The sequence below is a fragment of the Bos taurus genome, chromosome 6, assembly GCF_002263795.3.
Source record: "Bos taurus isolate L1 Dominette 01449 registration number 42190680 breed Hereford chromosome 6, ARS-UCD2.0, whole genome shotgun sequence".
Lineage (NCBI taxonomy): Eukaryota > Metazoa > Chordata > Mammalia > Artiodactyla > Bovidae > Bos > Bos taurus.
Genome location: NC_037333.1, coordinates 43,406,640 through 43,421,311, shown reverse-complemented (window position 1 = coordinate 43,421,311; position 14,672 = coordinate 43,406,640). Strand labels below are relative to the sequence as shown.

Below are 14,672 nucleotides of genomic sequence, written 5' to 3'. Positions count from 1 at the left end.
CCTAAGTTTCCCAAATTTATGGTAGGCAATGAAGAGTGGATTTGTTAGCAATGAAGAGTGAATTTTCTTTTCAAGGCAGAGCTCAACCAGGATTTTATTAGTTCTAAGACACAGTTTACCTTCTCAGCTATGGTAGCCATTTGTCACTTGCCATAAATCTGATGTAAGAGCACATAATGTAAATTATGAAATGTCATTCTGCAAACTTTAATAATGTGCTTTGGCCTGCCTTATAGTTGTTGTTTCTCTCCCATCTCTAAGTTTTTAAATGTTAAAAGCATTCCATATAAAGCTATGAGACTCTATTTATATTCCTTTGCATTTTGAGATTTCTGGTCTGGAGGAGACTGTCTTATAAACAATGATAACGTATGTATCTCCCAATTTTTCTTTGTGTCAGTGGCACTGGCTTTGCTCTCTAGTGCTCTGATTTCTTTATAATAATCCCCAATCATTTCCATCTACACCATGGTTTCAACTGGGAGGGGTTGTTGACTCAGAGTCGTACTGCGTGTCCCAGCAGGGAGGTCCTGGAAGGCCAGTGAATCAAATGAAGAGACAGAGGTCAAGAGAGAGGAAATGTTTTGCCTAAGCCAAAACCCACATCTCCTGATCTACAGTCCAGGACTCTACCTTCTTAAAAATCCTTTTTAGTGAAACTTGCTCTTTTAGCCCAAATATTATTTGAATCAGTAGTGTTTTATGCTTATTTGAAAAACATGATTTAAAGCACCACAGAATCTTTCATTTATTGGTATTTGAATCATTTGGGTTATTGAGGGGAAAATGCACACACACCCCCTAGCCTTGATTTATCAAAGCAGCTTTTCTCACCTCATAGGTATTTGGAATCTTTTTAGGAAGATTCTTTTGCCTTGTTTTATCTAAAGAAAAATTAAGGTAGACACAGCTAAGTTTTAAATGTGGCAAACAGTAATACTTTCACAATTGGTAGTGTAATACCCATTTTTCTAATTTTTAAAAAATTAGTTTCCTTTACTGCTATTGTGCTAAGGTGTTCTGTGATTAGAGTGAATCCATTTTTGTAATTATAATTAACTTTAAGATTAAAGTTTTAGTAGCTTATTCTCATGCTTAAAAGATGCCTAACTTTTCTCGCTTTCCCTCCTTCTGGATATGTTTCTAGCTTAAGAAGCTCTTACTGGCACCAGCCAACACTCAGCTAAGTTATAATGAATGCAGTGGCCTCAGTACCCAGAACCATGCAAACCATAATCACAGGATCAGAACAAACCCTGCAGTTGTTAAGGTACAATTGTAAAGTTTTTTAATACAGGAGGGGAAGTCACAAGGAGGTTTTGCTTAAAGCTATAAACAATAGGATTCTATGTATTAATTCAGCTGGAATCCTGCAGAGACTTCATAATGGTGAAACATTATAAAATGGGTCTCCAAAAGCAGTAGTCTAGCTATTTGAAACTAGGAAGAGTTCACTGATGCTTTGTCTTTGGACAATTGAAATGCAAGTTCTACCATCTGTTACTTCATGCCTATTTTATTAATACATGCAGCAGCGTGGGCTACAATAAAGTTTGCTGATAGGTTGGTATCATCTATGAGTGTCTTTAAGATGCTGCAGTGCCATTTTGCCAGCTGTCTAACCTGAGAAAGATTGCTCAGGAATCACCACAAAAGATCTATCTCTGCCATTAATTGGATGGAATGCTGGCAATGACATAATTCAGTTAGCGGGCTGTATTAAACAATGTTTGTCTTGCCATTCACTGTGAGTGAAAACGGAGCGTTAAGGGGTACTTAAGAGAATTGTGAATACTGGGCTCTGGCAATCAGTGGCAAATTAAGGTTTAAGCCAGCTTTTTTTTTTTTTTTATTCACAGTAAAGGCGCTGTAGGGTCTTGTTAGTTACATGTTGCTGAGTAGGAACATTGAAATGTAGGAGAAATGAAATAAAAAGCTGTATAAATGTCATTTAGGAATTTTAAATGTAATTTTCTTTCCTTGTTCTGCAAACAATTATTCACAGCTCATAGATCTAGTACACTTAGACTGAACACTTCATTGAAAATCTCATCTCTTCAGAAAACCTATATCCATTTTGATAAGGTTCAGTTCACTAATTTTCCCTTTCTTTATGCCTTGTTTTTAAGACCGAGAATTCATGGAGCAATAAAGCGAAGAGCATTTGTCAACAGCAAAAGCCACAAAGACGTCCGTGCTCAGAGCTTCTCAAGTATCTGACCACAAATGATGACCCTCCTCACACCAAACCCACAGAGAACCGGAACAGCAGCAGAGACAAATGCACCTCCAAAAAGAAGGCCCACACACAATCGCAGACACAACATCTACAAGGTAGGTTGGACCCCTGAACACCCACTGCTGGTAAGGGTGGTGAGGGCAGAGCAAACCTGCTCCAGGCTGAGGACACCCAAACTTCAGGCTTCTGTTCCATCGGTGTCTCTCTTGACAGAGAGTTCAACACCTTATGATAGGAGGAAAAATAAATCCTTCCTTGAACATATCCTATTCAGCTGAAATGCAGCCCAATTCACAATCACCAAAAGGCTCCTGAAATAATAGCCAGGTTGTGGGAGATGGGGTGCAGAGGGAATTGCAACATCAGGTGTGGTTTGTAGGAATCTCTGAATTGCTGAGATAACTGAAGTTCTGAGCAAGCTGGGCTAACCAATTCATGAAAAAGCTTTTATTTTTTTCCCTTCCAATAATGGGGGAAAAAATGAGGCACTGTTGATTGCTGTTTATACTTTAAGAAATAGCAAATAGTACTTAGGCAGTCACTCCCAGTTATGATGTACATTCTATTTTTAGACTACATGGCGTACTCACACATTTTATTTTGTAAGTGTCAATTTGGAAATTCCTGGATATTTCAAATTTTTTCTTTCTATTTAAAAATATATTGCTTATATACTAAACATCTGGGTTGACTTCTATTGTCCCCATACATTACTGAAAAGCTGATGCTCCTGAGCAGATCAGGGTGATTTGGGGAAAATTTCTGTTGGCAAATATAAAATTTTCTTTATTTTTGGTGTCTTCCCTAAAAGTATTCTAGTTGTAGAGGCCCAAAGAGAGCTCATAGAAAGTTGCTGTTCCTTTAATATATTAACTTCCACATTATCTGTTCCTCTGACTTTGTAGTGGAAGTAGACACATTCTAAAATAGCAATTATAAACATCCACCTCTTTTTCTTCCTTCTGTTTCCCCAATTCCCCTTCCAGCTGCAGAGTGGTAGCCCCTGATCCCTGTTTTGAACCATGATTATTTCATACAGGTATGCTGTTGCTGCTGCTTTTAATACATCTTTTCTTTCCCAGTGTTTTGAATTTCCCTCTCTCATTCCTACTTCACCATAAGCCTGGGATTTTCATATTCTTTTAATATTTTTAATTGGCTCTTAATTAGGTTTTCCCTGGTGGATATCTTGAAATCACTGTCCATCCCTTTCTATCAGTTCAAGGAAATATACTTATCAAAATGAACCATAGTCTCTTAGCTTGCTTCTCCCTGATTGGCTTCTCAAACGCATGCACTGGAACAGTTTTCTTAGCTCAGGACCAACTGTGCTGTGGGATTCTAGGCCCTGAATTGAAGGACTTTCTGGACTAGTCTCTGCCTGGTCCTGGTCCTGGTCATGCATTCATTTTCTAGAGCTGAATTTGAAGCCGCAAACTTGCTACAACCCTTTAGTGAGTGAACCTAGTCCAGCAGCACATGCTCTGAAGTGTGTGTGGGGTTTTCTGTTGTTTCCTTTTTTTTTCTTTTGTCCAGTTGGTCCTTTTGGATTTTGAGGGTTTTAAAACTTTGTCAATCCATACACCACTAAATATTACTGTAATCTGTTACAAACCATGGCAGTGAGAAATTAAATTGGCCTTTGAAGGATATATTCTTTGGATGAGACCTGCTGTATGTAGGTTTTTTTTTTTTTATATAAGGTATATTTCTGTGGTGTGGCAGCAAAAGTGTAGCTAGCTCAGAGCAGAACAAAGCTTATTAACCAAAAAAAAAAAAAAAAATTCCTGTAGTTACTTAAGGTCTAAAAGAAAACAAACATGTAGCTATGGCTGATTGTTTAAAAACCAATAGGATATAAATGCTGAGTTTCAGGGGATATTTATGATTCAGAATTTTAATATAGAACATATATGAATGATTAGAGACAATAGCTAAGAGAACTTTCTGAGGTTTCCTTACTGAATGTATTGTCATTTTTTCACGCTAGCTTCACGTGTGCTCTCTGTACTGTTGCGCATCAAGCTTACTTCCTTAGTATAATGGTCTGGACTTTGGCAATTGTGGGGGCCCATTTGTTCTTTTAATGCAATCATTCATTCATCAAAAATATCATAATCTCCATGAAAAAGATTCATTCCTGTCCTCAAGGATCTCAGAGTCCCTGGTCTTCCAGTCATTGGAACAGTGTGGTTAAACTTTCAATAAAGCAAGTCAGCACTTGGTAGTTTTTGTAAGCGTGGGCTTATTTTGGGGGTGGATTCTTGAAGCTATATCCTTGCTGTGGCCCTCATCTGCTGGTTGCATTTTGTCTCATGACATATGACCACTTCCTGTCCATCTCCTTCCATTGCCATAGGCTTTACTTGTTCCCACCTATCAGAATTTTGGGAATCTTCCTTTGAACATTACCCTAAACCCTGAAAACTGAAATTTCAGCAACTTATTTACAATGCACATCATTGTGTGACAGCACATAGTTCATACCTGGTGATATTTGTGTAGAACCTGTATAGGTCATCTTAATTATTCATTGAGCACCAGAGAAGTTGGTAAAGTTCCTTCATAAATGTGTTCTTTTTGAATGGCTCTTTATATCAGATATACTAAAAAATTAATGTCAAATCAGTTAGTTTATTGGTATATCTGAAAAAGCCGATCAATCAGCGCACCTAATTTGCGTTAGCTTCATATTTCTGGATGCGCACTGGATAGATGATAAACATGCAGTTGCTTGAAAATGAATTTTAAATCTACAAATTAAATATGTAAATCCTATTTGTCCAAGTAAAGTATCTAATTTCAACCTAATTTAGACATAAATAATATTTTCACATTTCAAGGGACCTTAATTACTGAGGTTGATTAATTTGTTTTAATATCTACTGAATACAATTCTTTTTGATAATAGGAGAAGGAAAACATATTCTGGGCCCAACTCTGCCAGTAACTAGTTTTATGGCCCTGGAAATATCATTAAGCATCTTAGGTCTCAAGTTTTTCATCCATAAAATAAGAAAGTTTATTCTAAAGACCTTTTTGGTTTCAAGTCCATGATTTTCATTACATAAATGACTACCTCTTGACCTTTTGAAAGTAGTTATTTTAATGAGAAAAAATGACAAAACCTACATACATATAAATATATCTTTATAGATAAGCATATATATATATACACACACACATAATATGTGGATGTATACCCCAAGTACGTTTCTCACCAGTTTTCTCCTCCTTCTGTTCAAAATACAAGACTGCCAAGGAGAAGCAATTGAAATTTTGGAGTGAGAAGATTCTTACTCCACCCTTCATAATTGGGAAATGCCTCCTGTAGGAGGTAAGACTCAGGAAACATCAAAAGAAGTAGATGAGCTCTCTTTGCAAATCTATAGGTCTCTCAACTGATAAACATTATTTTTACTTTCGTTGTCTATCAGATTTGGGGATCTGAACCCTTTTAAACTATTTGGGTCAGTGTTTATAATTTGTCATGTTCTCTCAATTAATTTTCAGCAAATAGAATGGTTATTGAGGGAGTTTGGCCTCATAGAAATAACCTATTCTCAGAGATAGATATAAAATTATACATTTTAGGAGAAAAATCAACTGAATATTCATAACGTTCTGTCGTCTTGTAGTTACTCTGCTGTTTTCGTGTCTAAACAAACCGTGTACTATATTCCAAATTAAAATAGAAAACATTATTTTTCTCTGATGGTCTTATGCAAATTTTGTATCCTTAACAGTGATGCTACATTTGGGGGAAAATTCTGTTTTCATATGTTTTCAAATGATAGTTTACTGATGCAAATGTTGTTTGGAATTTGTTTTAGCATAATGGACTGTTGTCTGACTTTGATCCAATATTCAGGGATTTCCTTACTTTAGTTTTCCTGTTTCCAGTTTCCAACTTGACTGTTGTAGAAACAAACCAAATCAGAAAAACACTCAATATTTCATAATTAGTTTCCTTTTTTTTCCTTTAGCCAAACCAACAACTTTATCTCTTCCTCTGACCCCAGAGTCACCAAAGTAAGTATTAAGAAATGTAACCATTTTCAGAAAGGGAAGGGGGTTCTAATACATTTGGCTACAGCAACTCCATTTCAGTTTGTTTTTATAAATGTGCCATATCTTCCAGTGACCCCAAGGGTTCCCCATTTGAGAACAAGACTATTGAACGAACCTTAAGTGTGGAACTCTCTGGAACTGCAGGTAAGCCTTACATTTCATTTGGATCTTTTTGAATGGATGAGTGTGTATGTGAAATGTATATTAAACAAGAGTATAGTCTCTATGCAATTAATGAAATTAACTAAGAGTATAAACAACATTGAACAAGAAGTTATCTATAAATATTTTCAGTTGTTTATTTTTTTTAAGAGGAGACATTTACTGTTTGTCAGACTTGGGCCAGACTCTCTGATGTATATTACTGATTTGGATCCACAAATAAACCTCCTCCCACTTAAGACACTAAAACTTGAGTAGGAGGAGAAATGAACATTTATTGGTCTTCCACTCAATAAATATGTCAAGCATATATGTCATTTTAGCCAATTTCACAAGAACCTCATGAAGATGGTAGTGTTTTTGTTTTTGTTTTTTAAGATGAGGAAATAAGGTTCAGAGATGTTAAGTAACTTGCCCAAGATCACAGAGCTAGAAAGCAAAGAGCAAAGGTTTGAACTCAGGTTTACTTGAAATATGTTCTTACTGTTTATTATACTTAATAGTATAATGCTCTCTTATATATGATACTGTTTTTATGTCTTTTCAGTAAAGGAGAAAAATGAAAATATGCCCATTCACCAAAACAAAATGTTCTTATATATTTTAAACAAGAGCAATTTCCTTCACCATTTGGACTTCTGAATTTATTTGGCCAGTCTTACTCCACATCCTGAAGAGGAAGAAGCTTTAAAAACTTGAACTAACCCCTAAGAGACTTACAAATCCAAACAGTTCCTAGGCAGACATCTGAGTGGGGTGCAAATGGTACCTTTGCAGTAAGAACTTAGGTTTAGGTACTTGAACCTCACTAGAAAGTGAGTCTTAGGATGTCTAAACAAGAAGTTCCTAGGCTCTGGCCATTGCTGATAAGGCTAAAGGAACAGTAAGTTAAACAAGATGCTTTCAACCAGAACTGTGGTGCCTACACGCACCGTGGTCATTGTTGCTAAGTTTAATTTCATACTCTGAGTTTGCTAAATTACTTCCTTATGAAAGGTCTATTGCATGATTGCATGATTTGGTCAAGCAGTAGAGCAAATAATTTCATGGCATTTATATATATTTTATGTATGTGTATACAGGTATAAATATATTGTTACATATACACATATACACACATGTATCCACATATGAAATATAAACATAACATCATTTCTTAAATAAATTAAAATTACACATATGATTATAAGTAACTTTTGTGTGTATATATTATGTACATTAGACTCCTTATCTAACCAACAAGTGAGTATTTGGTGGGCTTATTTTAAAAAGTTGATTGAAGTATACACAGTTTGTTTTGCTTCTGCTTAAAACATACAAATTATGTATTCAAATATGAAATTTTTGGTGTAAGACAGATCTTTGCACTGAACTAAAATGTACTAATTGGGGATCCATTCATCTCTGTGGCACAAATGTCCCTACTAATGTATCATGGATGGTATTTACTTGTCTTTTCTTGCCTTTTGAAGGAAAAATAAGGCTATTTGTGTGGTAGCCTGAGTGCAAAATCATTGTAGATTTTTATGATTTTTACTATAAATCATAATCATAATTCCCCATGTTTTCCCAGTATTTTCATTTGACAGCCCTTCTTTTAGTAACATACCTTTATTGGATCTTTCTATATAAACTTGTCTTAATCCTATTTCATTCATCTACATAATATTTTATTATCTTACATAATTTCAGTCACCAGTATAAAAGACATTACCAAATTTGCGAAAATATACTACTTTGGCTCTAGTAACAATCCAGGTGAAAGGAATTCCATTAATTAGGAGAATTCTGGATTCTGTATGTGTAAGTTACTTTGGTTTAGAAAGGACTGAGAAAGCTTTCACTACATATAACAATACCAAGCTTTCCATTAAAGAAAACCATTTAAAAATTTTTCTCTTTTTATAAATAATATAAGCTTACTGTAAAAAATGTCAAAAATACAAACTAGTAGAAAAATTGTGTATAGTTCTAAATTGTTTTCTATGAATAGTTTTATATCTGTGACAATTTTGTATACACATAATTTTGTATTCTGTTTCTTCAGTTAACATTTTAAATACAGAAGGTTTATATTATCACAGACCCTTTATTATCAGGTTTTTTTTAGTATGCTATTTAACATTGGTTTGAGTGTTTACCTCAAAATGTATAAAAACTTATTTAACTATACTTTTACTGTTATACATTTAGGTTGTTTTAAAGTGCTACTATTTTGAAATAGCACTAGGGTGGAAATCTTTGTTTATAAATTTTTTAATCTTGTTTTTCTCAAATTTCTAGTACTCATTAATATTGAATATAAGGATATAAATATCTTGGGGGTTTTGATCCATATTGTCAAAAGATGTGTTTCCACTCATGATCTTATTATATAAGTGTGGATATATTTGCCTTATTACATCCTAGCTAGGATTGGTATCTTTGTTTTTACAGTGTTTTGCTAATTTACATGTATATCATATAATTTAAATTGCATTCCTTCTATTCATGAGATTATAGTGTTACAAAAAAGCACTTAACTTTCTTCTTGTCAGAGATTTTACTATTTCTCTTACTGACCTAACATTAAATAATTTAATTATACATTTGAAAGGTTAGTAGATCATACTATTGAGATTTTATAAGAGAAACTTTAAAAAAACTTGTCACCCTTAAAAATATATACAGTACAGTGAATTTATTTCTGTTGGAGAATCAGAATTCATCTTACTAGTTTAAATCCCTCTTTCTTAGTGCTTTGAAAGGTTATTGAGTACCATGGAAATCAATTTACCAATATATATAACATATATAATACCAGCTCTATGCTTGCAACACAGTAGGTTTTGGGGAATATATAACAAGCATAAGACAAAGAGACTAATCCATGTAAAGCATAGAATATTGTACTTGGCTCATAGAAGGTGCTAAATAAAAATTCTTGTTTTCAAGATGTGGGCTTATAGTCAGTTTGGAAAATAATACATATTGCCCAAATAACATGAAGGGAAGATGTTATTTACTGTTTATAATATTTTACTACTTTCTAAGGAAGGTGGGTCCAGAGATTGGTTTTTCATTTGTTGAGCAAGGTGGTAATGAGTGCAGATACAAATCATGTAAGCTGATGCAAAGTCAAATTGCATTACATACAGGAAGGTATTTCCAGCTACAGGAAAATCAAGGGATGAAAAAGAACTTGGAGGCTGCAGAAGGTGGCTGGAAGAAGTTTGAAACCTGCCTGGAGGATGGTATAGGGAGGAAGGGACTGGGGAGGAGAGTTTTTTTTTTTTTTTTTTTAGAGGTATTGTGGGTTTGAAATGGTAGACAATACCTCTATCTCCACTGAACATCTTCAGTAAAATTTGTGTAGTAGCATTTGAAGGATGAGAAAACACTGATTGTGCCTCAAGAGAATCATCCAAGGGAGAAAACAAGTTTACAGAGGGAACCCTTAACATGGCTTCAAGTTAATTACCATGATTGTGCAAAAGATTTAAAAGAATTGTAGAGAGAGTTCAGGATTGAAGAAAGCAGTAAGGCAATACCATTAGGCAGTGAACTACAGAGCTGACCTGTGGAAAGGAGTCTAAGCAAGCTCCAGGAGTTGGTGATGGACAGGGAAGCCTGGCATGCTGCAATCCACGGGGTCGCAAAGTCAGACACGATTGAACGACTGAACTGAACTGAAGGGAGAAAAATATTTGCATTTGATTTTTACGTGCATGGGTGGAAAGGGGAGAAGATATTTCTGGAGCAAAAGATACCACATTATACATTGAAACATAAGATTGTCAATATTCAACATTTTTGATGTGTGAAAAAAATGGTGATTTCATGTAGTACAGCCTGAATTAATATACTTTATAAACTGAAGAACTTCAAATGAAAGTAGTCTATAATGATATTTAAAAAAACAGCATAGTTTAATGAAGTGGTGAAAACCTTGGCTCTGATATTGGACAAACCAAAGTTCAAATTCTGGATCTACCCCAATCTATCTGTATGGCCTTTGGTCAATTTAATTAAATTCTGTAAGATTCGGGATGGTTTGTATCAAATGAAGCTGATCACAGTGCCTACATCTCATTGAGTCACTCTGAGGATTAAGTGAGATAAAACATGAAAAAAGCTTAGTCCAGTGCCGGCATATGTGTTTAATTAGCTATTCAATTACTAACTCTACATTAAATTAATCTATGGAGGTCACTGTAACTTTCATCTTTTCAACTTTGGCTACCTTTACCTATTTCCTTTTATTGGTCTTAATATTATCTCCTGTTTCATATATGAAGTTATATATTCTTTTATATAAGTATTCTTTTTATAGTAAAATCTCCCTAATTTCCCATGAAATTGAACATACACTGCTTTTGGTATGGGTGTGAGATTTACCAAATCAAGGTAGAAAAATCTCCCCTTGGGCATTCATTTGCAACTACAAGTCCTAGAGGCCAGGCACTCACTAATAGGCACTTCACATATATCAATATTATTTTTTGATTCTCTGTCCACTTAATTGTTAAGGAAAAAAATGTTGATTCTAGCTCTGTGGTAGACCCTGGGTTCAAAGCAGGTCTGTCTGACTAGAGATTATGGCTCTTTCCTGAAGCCTGAATTTTAAAGATAGTGGTGGACATCTGTTATGTTAAATACGTTTTATTTCACTTGCCAAGTGTCACTGATTGGTATTGGCTGCCAGAAGCATTGTGTTGAGAAGGATTCTAAGGCCAAGTCTGTACTCAGTGGGAATGTCACCATCAATTAATGATGTCTGTTGCCTGGAAAATCCCATGGGCGGAGGAGCCTGGTGGGCTGCAGTCCATGGGGTCACTAAGAGTCGGACATGACTGAGCGACTTCACTTTCACTTTTCACTTTCATGCACTGGAGAAGGAAATGGCAACCGACTCCAGTGTTCTTGCCTGGAGAATCCCAGGGACAGGGGAGCCTGGTGGGCTGCCGTCTATGGGGTCGCACAGAGTTGGACACGACTGAAGTGACTTAGCAGCAGCAGCAGCCATTGGGGCAGCAGAGGGGTAGACAGGATGGGGACGGCATTCAGGCTGTTGATTTGTTGATCCTTGCTGTATACGTTTAATGCCTTTACTTACAACAGAGCACATGGCTCAAGCTGTTACCCAGGCCTTTCTTGTGTCTTCTTTTTCTTTACTCTTGCGAATTTTAGTGAAATTTTCCAAATGTTTAAGTGAAAATATAAAGAGTCAACAAAATTCTAAGACCTCCAGAATAATCCCTTGGCCCCATCTGCGGAGTCTTAGGGGAACAGGAGGGATGAGTTAGGAAGTTTGCTTTATTAGGTATCACCAGCTGGTCTGACTTTGTGATTGTCCTAAACTAGCTCATTGTGGCTGATAAAAAAAAAAAAAAGCGTCTCTTTTACAGGTGTAAAAACTAATTTGATTTCAAAATAACTGTTAGTAAAGCAAGATGAGAAAAAAAGAGAATGCTCTTTTGGCAGAAGGCATTTAAATCTATTGCATATGGAGATGTTCAGAGTGTTAGAATTTTTATTTCTGAAATGGGAATGGCAAAGCAATGTCAGCTCAACACGATGATGGTTTTAACCACAGGACATGAAGGAATTTGATTTAGGTAACAAAGTGAGTGACACCCCCCTCCCCAATTTTTATTTATATATATGTGTATATATAATACATACATATACGTGTGTGTGTGTGTGTGTGTGTGTGTGTGTGTATCTATAGGGAGTTTCCCTTGTGGCTCAGTGGTAAAGAATCTATCTGCCAATGCAGGAGGTGCAAGTTCTATCCCTGGGTTAGGAAGATCTCCTGGAGGAGGAAATGGTAGCCCATTCCAGTTTTCTTGCCTGGACTTAGGAGCCTGGTGGGCTATGGTCCGTGCGGTTGCAAAGAGCAGGACATGACTGAGCACACCTGGGTATAGGCATATATGTATATACATGTATATGTATTTATAAGTATCTATATACATAAATGTTATTATTGTTACTATAAAAGTAATAAGAATTAATATAACTATTTTCAAGCTATTTAGGAAAATGGGAAGAACAAAATCATCAGCAGTCTCACCACCCTAACACAAGAGGCCTTAGTAATGTTTTCCTCCATTGACATGTATGTTTTCCCCATGGTTCTCATGATAATGGACTTCTGATTTCCTATCCTTTTAAAAGGTGATTTTGCTGGATGGAATATTGACAAACAGCATACATTTGCTATACCCTCTTGCTATATACATCTTCTGTGTGTGACTTATCTGTGGGGAAATAGAACAAAGCAAAATATGAGAAGTAGTTAGTTTTGTTTTTTTTTCTTCCTTTTTTGGTGGTAGTAGTTGGTAGTTCTAAAGGAAAGCCACAATGACAGAGAACGAGAAAGTGATTTTGACAGGTCGTATAATCCATTCCCGTGGCTGAAGAAGCCAAGAAAGGGAGACCCAACAAATTCTCTTTACAGCCCATTCCAGTGTTTGGCAACTTGTCCTGACAGGAATTTCTTCCATATTTCAAGCTTATCCTTCATTCTCTTGTTTTAATCTCATTCTTCTTGCCTCAACGTCTGAAAAGTGCCTCAGTTTTCTTTTCTGGAAATGGTACTATCTGATTTCTTTCAAGCCAAGGATAGCAAAGCAGTTTTCTCTCCCACATCTACTTCAGGGGTTTGGTCAGAGACACCCTGACAACTTCTCCTGCCCCAGCTTTGTGGGAAAGTGCCCGAGGGCCAGTGGATAACAGCTCTACATTTTCCATGAGAAAGAGCTGGGGCACTAGACACATGTCATGGGAATGTTCTGAAGTTTTTCTGTAAGGCCAGTTTGTTCCCCAGTAATCAGGAGTGACATAGGAAATCCTTAAAAAGCAGGAAAGGTGGGAGCAACATCAGTCAGAGTGGACATGCCAGCCTGGGTACCAGAGCAGGGTGTGAGAGAGGCCCTTCTGTGCCAAGGATTAACACTTTGATTGCTGGCTTTTGTAAAGATCCAGTAAGTCTTGGGGAAGTTAGGGATGAAGAATGAGCACTGGAGGAGCTTTTATAAACAGAATATTAGCAGTAACAGTAGCAGTAAACAGTTCATACTGATTGAGTTTCAGTCCTTCCTATGCACCCTTGACACCCACTCCAAGTTCTTGAAGCCAAAAGTATGTGCATGGACTCAAGTTACACACCTCTTTGCCCGGTCCTCCTTCTTTGGTAAGTTTTTAAGAAAATTAGAAAATCATCTTATTTTCTTTCCTTGAGAAATCTTTGAATTGGCATATAACATAAGAAAAATCCCACTGTCAAACTCCAAAGTAAGTCTCAGATTTAGCAAGAGGTTGTGTCAAATGCAAACCACAAGACTATGTAAACTATTTAAAAAAATCTTGCTGAAGCCTTTGGCTGGATAGTGGAGCACGGAATACAGAGTAGAGGACTCGCCATTTATTAGAGTCATTCAATTAAATAAACCAACCCAAAAGAGAACTCCTCAAAGGAAATCGTTTTATATCACATAATGAAACACAAAACCCAACCAAACTTATCTCTGATTTTTTTTAAGGTTTGTTTAAAAAGATGACTGGAGAGTGTGTACCACTCCCCCCAGATTTGCTGTGCAGAAGTGCATAAGTGTGAGTGATGTAGAGGTACTTGTTTATTATAGAGCACATTTCAATGCAGTAATCATAAATATTGCTAAGGTTGTGCTCTGTTGAAATATGACCTACATACTCTTGATTGTTTGTGTTACGTGATTTGTCTGACACCCATTACATTCTGGGTAATAGCAGCCATTTGTTGCTCTGCACAGCAGGCTCTTTTGACAAAAGAAAATAGGCAGCAATAAAAAAGCTATAGTCTGAATTACATTCTGCACAGTGCTGCACTGCTGAGAGTTTGTGCAAGTGTGTTAACAATGTTCTGAACTGCCTCTTGTCAGCCTTCAGCCTGTAATGGCCATCTGTCCTCACATAAATCTATCAAAACCTGCTAAGTTCAAGAGAGAGCATGGAATATACCTTGTACTGTCAACACCAAAATGTACACATTCCCCAGAAAATCAACACACAGGAAATAATCCAGAGGTTATGGGAGGCATTAGCACTGTTGATTTAGGCTTGTGGGATGAAATTGAGAGTCTGGCGATTAGTGGGAAGATGACAGGAGTAGTGGCATTAAGGAATTGAGTATTGACTGCCCTCCTACCACAAGGGAGAACCTTCTGGATGGAGGAGA

General features: G+C 36.3%; 1 protein-coding gene across 12 annotated transcripts in view; it reads left to right on the top strand.

Annotated features, from left to right (window-relative positions):
• PPARGC1A (PPARG coactivator 1 alpha) overlaps positions 1-14,672 on the top strand; it is a 714,770-nt gene that overhangs the window by 673,921 nt on the left and 26,177 nt on the right. For all 12 annotated transcript variants that reach the window (XR_009494753.1, NM_177945.3, XM_059887361.1 and 9 more), the window contains 4 exon segments: positions 1,148-1,270; positions 2,130-2,334; positions 6,226-6,271; positions 6,381-6,454. Coding sequence is in view for 11 of the 12 variants with exons in the window: in NM_177945.3 (NP_808814.1) it covers positions 1,148-1,270; positions 2,130-2,334; positions 6,226-6,271; positions 6,381-6,454 (448 nt within the window). In the remaining variant the exon portion in view is untranslated.